Raw genomic sequence first — 9,634 nt, forward strand, 5'->3', positions numbered from 1 at the left:
AATATAATATTTACAGTGAATCCTTGAACAAATCACACGTCTGACAATCCTTCCTGTTTGTATGTGGTACAGCTTTCGTAGTTAAATCCAATTGTAAGGAAATCCAAGCTTAAATCCGACATGAGCGTGTGCCGTCTTCGGCTATTCCTAAATAAAGCTCGGACCCCTCTGATAAGGCGTCAAGCAAAGAATGACGAAGCGACATATCAATAGTAATGAAGTCTATGTACCAAATAACAAAAAAATCAAATGTACTCGATATCATAATTACATTTTTATTTTTTCTGTAAATGACAGGTGAGGCTCTGCCTCCCCTGAATGCACGTCACTGTTTTAGCAATACATGTCATCATATCGTACAGCACTAATATGTTGCATGATTCCTTATACTTATTTCCGTCTTTACTCTTGTTGGACCCCCCCCCCCCCCCTTCCCTCTGCGACTTTGCCTTCGCACAGTGGACTGTCTCTTCTATCTGTATTCCTGCACGTTTGCGTGAAATATAGCTCCTTCCTCTGTCAAGCAGCATCCACTGAGTTGTCTTTGTCAAAAAAAAATTGACAAACACATTCTAAATGTGTCACCCATTAAGACCCAAAAGGTCTTTTGGTCAGTACTGCATGTATGTTTTCCCTGTTGTTATTTCAATAGTATTTGTCGTCAACAAGCCTCTTCTGAAGACGGTACACAAGAAAGCCCGCCCATGTCATCAGACCATAGGACATGGTTCCAGTAATCCATGTGCTTTGTTGACATGCCTTCAGCAAACTGTTTGCGGGCCTTTTTGTGTACCGTCTTCAGAAGAGGCTTCCTCCTGGGGTGACAGCCATGCACACCAATTTTGTAGAGTGCGGAACTAACAGGCTCACCCCCCCCCCCCCCCACCACCACCACCACCTCTTCAGTCTCTGCAGCAAAGCTGACAGCACTCCTGTAACAAATCACATGACATTTTGAAGGGAAAATAACAAGCAGTACTCAATTTGGACATTTAGGGATGTACGTAGTTCCCATGCGGTTTACTCACTTTTGTTGCCAGGGGTTTAGATATTAATGGGTATATTTTGAGGGGGGAAATAAATGAACTCTATTATACGCTCACCGGCCACTTTATTAGGTACACCATGCTAGTAACGGGTTGGACCCCCTTTTGCCTTCAGAACTGCCTCAATTCTTCGTGGCATAGATTCAACAAGGTGCCGGAAACATTCCTCAGAGAGTTTAGTCCATATTGACATGATGGCATCACACAGTTGGTGCAGATTTGTCGGCTGCTTATCCATGATGCGAATCTCCCGTTCCACCACATCCCAAAGATGCTCTATTGGATTGAGATCTGGTGACTGTGGAGGCCATTTCAGTACAGTGAACTCATTGTCATGTTCAAGAAACCAGTCTGAGATGATTCCAGCTTTAGGACATGGCGCATTATCCTGCGGAAAGTAGCCATCAGAAGTTGGGTACATTGTGGTCATAAAGGGATGGACGTGGTCAGCAACAATACTCAGGTAGGCTGTGGCGTTCCAACGATGCTCAATTGGTACCAAGGGGCCCAAAGAGTGCCAAGAAAATATTCCCCACACCATTACAGCACCACCACCAGCCTGAACCGTTGATACAAGGCAGGATGGATCCATGGTTTTTATGTTGTTGACGCCAAATTCTGACCCTACCATCCGAATGTCGAGGCAGAAATCGAGACTCATCAAACCAGGCAACATTTTTCCAATCTTCTATTGTCCAATTTCGATGAGCTTGTGCAAATTGTAGCCTCAGCTTCCTGTTCATAGCTGAAAGGAGTGGCAGCCGGCGTGGTGTTCTGCTGCTGTAGCCCATCTGCCTCAAAGTTCGACGTACGGTGCGTTCAGATATGCTCTTCTGCTGGGTGGTTATTTGAGTCACTGTTGCCTTTCTATCAGCTCGAACCAGTCTGGCCATTCTCTTCTGACCTCTGGCATCAACAAGGCATTTCCGCCCACAGAACTGCCGCTCACTGGATATTTTTTCTTTTTCGGACCATTCTCTGTAAACCCTAGAGATGGTTGTGCGTGAAAATACCAGGAGATCAGCAGTTTCTGAAATACTCAGACCAGCCCTTCTGGCACCAACAACCATGCCACGTTCAAAGTCACTCAAATCACCTTTCTTCCCCATACTGATGCTCGGTTTGAACTGCAGGAGATTGTCTTAAACCATGTCTACATGCCTAGTTGCCACCATGTGATTGGCTGATTAGAAATTAAGTGTTAACGAGCAGTTGGATAGGTGTAACTAATAAAGTGGCCGGTGAGTGTATAAGCTGCATGCAGACTACTTTTCATTGTGTCAAAGTGTCATTTTGTCAGTGCAGTCCCATGAAAAGATTTACTTAAATATCTGCAGAAATGCGAGGGGTGTACTCACTTTTGTGATACACTGTATACATATCTAGTGAACCCTTTCATGCTACTTTTTTTTTTTTTTTAAACACAGGGCATAGAATTGCTCATATTTAAGTTTTTTTAATGGCGAAAAAAAGTAATTTGCTCTATAAATGGGTTAAAGGTCCTAAGTCTCAATTCATGAACAGCAGTCCACTGTTGTGTCCCTGAATGGGCCTTGAAACAGATCGGACGTCTGAAGTGGTCAATGTAAACACATCAGACGGCACGAGTTGGAGTGACACACGGTACCGTCTCCCTGTTTGCAGGCCGACAGCCGAGGCAGTAAAGCCGCCGGAGATTGTATTCATTTACGTGCGTCTAAGATCCCGGCCTTGCGCCATAGTTGCGGGAAAGCCCCTTCGTCTTCTTCTTCTCAGTGCTCAGATGCCGCAGATAGCCTCCAGACCTTCTTCTCCTCTTCCTCCTCCTCTTCTTCTGCTTCATCACCCACCGCTTCTGGGAAAAACTTAGTTCTTTGCCCTCCCCCTTCCGGCGCCTCCCGTTTGTCTCCTCCTTCCAAGCCGGCGCTCTTCTGCCCCCGAGAACATCGCACCTCATCCCCGTCCCCGTCCTCCTCCCCTCACAAGTCTTTAATCCCTTCTCTGAATCTGAGTCGTCTGCTCCCCTCGTCCGGCAGAGTCTCGTCAGCGTCCCCCGTTAGCGGCGACGGCGGGGGGAAACGTCGGCAGCAGCGTCGCCTGACGCTGGCCACCGCCACCGCCGCCATCTCTCAGCTCACCTCTTACTCCTCCTCGTCGTACTCTTCGTCGTCGTCTTCCGCCTCCGTTTCGCCCACCTCGTCCTCGTCCTCGCCGCAGTCTCCCTCCTCGTCCTTCCTCCACCCGGCGGCGAGTCACGGAGGGCGGACCGCTCGGTCTTCCGAGCCCGGTACGCCGAGCGACGGCAAGAAATTCAGCGCGACCGGTGCGTCACAATGATAACACATCTGTTTTAAAACTGTTCAAGTGAATCAGAAAGAGTCTGAAAACTTTTGAGCAAGCTTGTATCACATGGAAAAGCTTCAATTATATCCATTATGTAAAGATCGCAATTCTATTCATCATGTGAAACGAATGAGACATCGGTTTCAACTGAGATTGACTTGGCGAAACAAGATATTTAGGCTGCGTTTAGACTGCAGGCATATCTGATTTGAATCTTATTCCTCCTCAAATCTGACTGTCCACACTATCTTTAGCAAGTGTCCAAATCGAATTTGGTCCTGTTCAGACTGGGCCACATTATTGACACACCCTGACAGATCAGGGTGGCAACGGAGGCAGCATAGAGTGACATCACAGACCGTCGAAACCGATTTGCGCTGTTCAGACTGCGACGCTTCTTCAGACTACAAAAGAGTCATCCAGTTTCAATCTGGATGGGCCAATAATCAGATTTTAGCTGCCAGTCTGAACAAGGCTGCGTATGTAGATACAGTGGGGCAAATAAGTATTTAGTATTTAGTCAACCACTAATTGTGCAAGTTCTCCCACTTGAAAAGATTAGAGAGGCCTGTAATTGTCAACATGGGTAAACCTCAACCATGAGAGACAGAATGTGGAAACAAAAAACAGAAAATCACATTGTTTGATTTTTAAAGAATTTATTTGCAAATCATGGTGGAAAATAAGTGTTTGGTCAATACCAAAAGTTCATCTCAATACTTTGTTATGTACCCATAGTTGGGAATAACGGAGGCCAAATGTAACTCTTTACAAGCTTTTCACACACTGTTGCTGGTATTTTGGCCCATTCCTCCATGCAGATCCCCTCTAAAGCAGTGATGTTTTGGGGCTGTCGTTGGGCAACACGGACTTTCAACTCCGTCCACAGATTTTCTATAGGGTTGAGATCTGGAGACTGGCTAGGCCACTCCAGGACCTCTAAATGCTTTTTACGAAGCCACTCCTTTGTTGCCCTGGCTGTGTGTTTGGGATCATTGTCATGCTGAAAGACCCAGCCACGTCTCGTCTTCAATGCCCTTGCTGATGGAAAGAGATTTTCACTCAAAATCTCTCGATACATAGCCCTATTCATTCTTTCCTTTACACAGATCAGTCGTCCTGGTCCTTTTGCAGAAAAAGAGCTCCAAAGCATGACGTTTCCCCACCAATGCTTCACAGTGGGTATGGTGTTCTTCGGATGCAATCCAGTATTCTTTCTCCTCCAAACACAAGAACCTGTGTTTCTACCAAAAGGTTCTATTGTGGTTTCATCTGACCATAACACATTCTCCCAGTCCTCTTCTGGATCATCCAAATGCTCTCTAGTGATCCGCAGACGGGCCTGCACATGTACTTTCTTCAGCAGGGGGACATGTCCGGCAGTGCAGGATTTGAGTCCCTGGCGGCGTATTGTGTTACTGATAGTAGCCTTTGTTACTGTGGTCCTAGCTCTCTGTCGGTCATTCACTAGGTCCCCCCGTGTGGTTCTGGGATTTTTGCTCACCGTTCTTGTTATCATTTTGACGCCACGGAGTGAGTTGAAAGTCCGTGTTGCTCAACGACAACCCCAAAACATCACTGATTTTGAGGAGATCTGCATGGAGGAATGGGCCAAAATACCAGCAACAGTGTGTGAAAAGCTTGTGAAGAGTTACAGAAAACGTTATTGCCAACAAAGGGTACATAACAAAATATTGAGATGAACTTTTGGTATTGACAAAATACTTATTTTCCACCACGATTTGCAAATAAATTCTTTAAAAATCAAACAATGTGATTTTCTGTTTTTTTTTTCCACATTCTGTCTCTCATGGTTGAGGTTTATCCATGTTGACAATTACAGGCCTCTCTAATATTTTCAAGTGGGAGAACTTGAAAATATGAACGCACCAGATAGTTTCTCGTGCGCACCAGATTGTTTCTAGTGCTCACCAGATAGTTTGTAGTACGCACCCAATTGTTTCTAGTGCGCACCAGACAGTTGCTAGAGGGCACCCGATTGTTTGTAGTGCTCACCAGATTGCTTAAATTTATTTTATTTCTATCGATGTCCCTTTAGGCGCTCTTTAGCATCACAATACAATTAGCCATAATAGGTTACGTCCATGATGTCCGATACATGCGGTCATGGACTTAGTTGGACAATATCAGGTTATTGGTTAAAAAGACATTATCTGACAATTGTAAATATATATTCCTTTCTGTATAATGTAGAAAGTTTTTGGTGTTATACTTCAGAGTCGCTGCATTCGTATGTAACGTTACACGCATACGCAGAAACGCAAAGTTGCAATTTCTGATGGGGGGGCAAAATCTGACAGAACACCCGGCCCCTGCATAGCCGGATTGTTCTACCTGACAGGCACTTTATAGCTCATTTATACTGTACATACAAAATCACATGCTTTTACTTTGACATTGTAAAATTGTGGATTTGTGTGATCGAGTGCGTGCACTACTCACTTTTGTGTCCGCAGTTACAATATGAGTTCTACAGAATACTTTTACACGTGTGAATGTGTACCGTATTTCGATTCACATCATTGTAAACAAACAAAATACACAAACAGGTAGTCCCAGTTTACGATGTACTTGACTTGGGTGATTTCGACTTAAAACGCTGGAGTCTCGTCCGCCATTTTGTCCCTAGTCGTATGACACGTTCCGTCTTCACTAAACGTGAAGTTGTTCAGCTTTACAGACAGCAAACAAAGCAATTGTGCTTTTTGAAGCTTCTGAATTCCTTCACTTTTGACATATTTGGAAAACTGACAGGCTTATGTTCAAAGCGACACACATTTTAACACTTGACACAAAACAATTGGCGTTTTCAAACGTCCATCTAGTCTGATCAATATGTACATTTAGTACATTAAATTAGCCTAATTTGCCTAACAGAATGCTACAAATGCTAACATATTTACATTCGTCATAGCTAATCGCTCACACATGTAACCCCACTAAGCCCTAAACTTAATTACAAATGTATACACAAACATACATTAGCTGAAACAACTTACAGCCTTATATGGGCCAAACCAGAGCGTAGCTATCCTTCATCCATCTTTGAAGTCTGAGTCTGCTTCTCAATCATACAAGGCGACATCCAGCCAGACCCAACGATGCCACCAGAGGGCAGTGTATCCTACATCATTAAACAAAAGACAATATTTTTGTATAGTTATTTTGTAGGGGTACTTAAAGGGTTAATACCAATTTACGCGGAAATACAGGTTAGGATCGCCAGCGTAGGAACGGAACTTGTCCGTAACCTGGGCACTACTTGTACAGTCATACAAGTTCTATGACTTTGGGGCAAAGTATTTCCAAGTAGGTCCAATGACAATCCTATAAATTCCTGTATTAAAAAAAAGGAAATGTTCAGGTCTGTTTGTTGATTACTACTGTGTATAAAGAATATATTTATTCGAGATGGTGTTCACTTGCCTGTATAGTACAGAAATGATGTAAATGGAACTTTTCACTGTAATGTAAAACCCACCACACTTTAAAAATGTCACATAACATGCATGTCAAATATAATATTCCATATATTTACAAAGGCAACTGTTTCTATTAAGATGTCGCTGATCAAATCAGCTGTTTTTGTCGCCCCGAGCTACAATTCTGCATGATAACAACAGATGCGCTCTATTTGCATCCCGTATATTGTAAGATTTTTGTCATGAGTCAGCCCCATGAATATGCAACTGTGTAAATAAATGAAAATCCCTATGCAAAGAAAAAACTGGGCTCACAAATGTGTGGTGAAATGTACTTTTTTTAACCTTTGGTTTGCAGTTGTGGCAATATCTGAACCTTCGCATGAAGTTTCTCCATGAAATATTAAACTACTTGTATATCATCCTGACTGCTTCTACTCTGGCTGGTCAGTAGAGGGCAGTGTAGACACGCACTATCTATGCACCCCTTGTAATGTACTGGACTCCATAAAACTGGATTTATCCTTATTGTATGGCATCGACGGTGATGGACGTCACATCTGTTCAAATGGATTGGACGTCCGTCGCCGTCAATGGCACTGAAAGAGTCAAAAGACGTGGATACTCGTTATTCAGGAATCCATTGTTTGTTTTGCACAACATGCATCATGTCGTTGTCAAGATATTTTTTCAGTTGAATAAAAGGAGAGAATTACGTCAACAATTTGTCATTTCTACACGTGTTTGACTTGGAAATGTTTCTTTCAGCAGCTAACTTAAGGGTGTTAAACTCAAAACCAGTGTGGCCCGCCATTAACTTCATGTTTGTCGCTAAATTAAATCTGTAGTCCTTCAATTTTGTTGAGGGAATTTAGGGTTTTTAGGATTTTTTTTTTTTTTTAATCATTTTTTGTCAATTTCTTCCTCCTTGTAAATATTTTTAATCCCTTTTTTGAATAAAACATGCACTGTTAAAAAAAAACAACCTCAAATTTAGAGTAAAATGGTGGCAGCTGTGATTGCCAGTAGTTCACCGTTAAATATACAGTGACAATTTATCACGGTACACACACACAAAAAAAAAAGTATAATTTACGGTAAAAAGCGAACAGCTCTGGTAGCCTGCACCATAAAAAGTACGGTGACAATGTAATAATCATTACAATAATGTAAATAAAAGAAAGAAAAACGCAAACAACAACAAGAAATACATTGAACGCCTAACTACACTAACTACTAATATGTTGGTGCTACCGTCTGCTAAATGTATTTCCGGTTGACACCATGTGGGGGGCCTGTTGACCAGGGGGGAAGAGCCCATCCCTCCTCCCGCTGCCCAGTAAAAGAGCCCTTGCCCCCCCCGGAATCTAGGGTGGTCCCCCGGGCCAGCCACACGCCCATCTACCGGCCTTCAGGGATGGCAAGAGGGGACGCACCGCCAGCCCCACGCCCGTCCCCAACCATGTCCGCCCACCCGGGCCACGAGCCGCTGCCGCAGCCCCCCAGCCAGCACGGCACGCCACGGGGCCCCTAGCGGCCCACCAAGCCCAGAGCAGGTCAGGGTCCCCCGCCGTAGCAGGCAACATCCCACCTCTCCCCGCGCCACCCGAGCACCCACACTGAGCAGGCGCTACGCCAAACGCCGGAGACCAGGGGATGTCCACCTCACCAGCAAGGAACAGCAAGCCCCACCCAAGGCCCCGCAGGCCCCAAGAGGCCCCGCCGATGACCCCGTCGGCACGACGGCAGCGGCGGCCGCCGTAGTGGTGCTCAGATTGCTGGCTTGAACACTTATTGTTCCCTTTTTTATTTCAAATGTAAACAACTTTTTTTTTAAAAAAATAAGAATTAAGAGAATATTTACATTTACCCTTTTTTTTAATCAAAAAAAAAAAAAAAGTACAGTTCAGTTTTTTCATTTTGCACGCTTAATCATAATTTCTCCAGAAAATGCAGTTTTGCGTTTTTCAATTTAATTTCCCTTTGTACGTAAATTCTTAATACATTTGCAAGCTTGCCTTTACAAAAAAAGTAATAAGAAAGCCCCAATAATTGGCTAAATGATTAATTAGTTCCATCAGAGCATAATGAGCTCATGTGTAAATTGAAGAATCCCAGTGCGTAATTAGCCTGTAATTCCATTGCATCCTATGGAATGGGGGAGGGGCAGGCGAGTAATTAGAAAGAGCTCACATCAAGCGCTTTGATATTAATTACAACATTTTCTGTGTCCCTGTACTTTTTTTTTTTTTTCCGTCGGAGGACACACAAACCAACAAGGAACTTGGTGACTTGTTAATCACAGATGTTCCTCATTTGCATTTATAATTGAGATTAATTAGGATTGGTGTGTACTGTCGCGATAACCCTTGAGAAGGCCCTGTTTTGTTTTTATTTTGTAATGTCGAAAGAGCATGACCGGCAAGATCTGGTATTAACCCTTTATAGGACACTGGTGAACTGTCATGGACGGCGACGGACGTCTAATCCAGTTTATTGTCAATCACAAACTCTTGTGTTGTTTTCGTCACCGATGACCATTACGAAGACATTTCGTCAACGAACAATTTTTTTCTTGATGACGAGACAATAACAGGCCAAAAACGTATTTTTGGAGACTAAAACAGAACGAAACTAATGCCAGTTTTCGTCTGACGAGGCAAGAATGAGACGAAAATGCGCCACAGTTGTCGTCACGTTCACAATGTGTGACACTTTATGTGTAGTTAGCCTGCATCATGACAGTGTTTGTGTCACTCGTGTGACATGCTACGCCCCCCCTCCCCGGGTCCTCTCCAGTCTCCCCATTGCTTGTTTTGACAC

At 43.8% G+C, this 9,634-nt stretch overlaps 1 protein-coding gene across 1 annotated transcript in view; it reads left to right on the plus strand.

Annotated features, from left to right (window-relative positions):
• si:ch211-207d6.2 (sickle tail protein homolog) overlaps positions 1–3,949 on the plus strand; it is a 90,995-nt gene extending 87,046 nt beyond the window's left edge. Inside the window, exon 24 of the mRNA XM_057858170.1 lies at positions 2,691–3,949. Coding sequence (XP_057714153.1) covers positions 2,691–3,362 — 672 coding nt within the window. The 3' untranslated portion in view covers positions 3,363–3,949. The remainder of the gene's footprint in view (positions 1–2,690) is intronic.
• Positions 3,950–9,634: the final 5,685 nt, after the last annotated feature.

This window comes from Corythoichthys intestinalis, chromosome 14, assembly GCF_030265065.1.
Source record: "Corythoichthys intestinalis isolate RoL2023-P3 chromosome 14, ASM3026506v1, whole genome shotgun sequence".
Lineage (NCBI taxonomy): Eukaryota > Metazoa > Chordata > Actinopteri > Syngnathiformes > Syngnathidae > Corythoichthys > Corythoichthys intestinalis.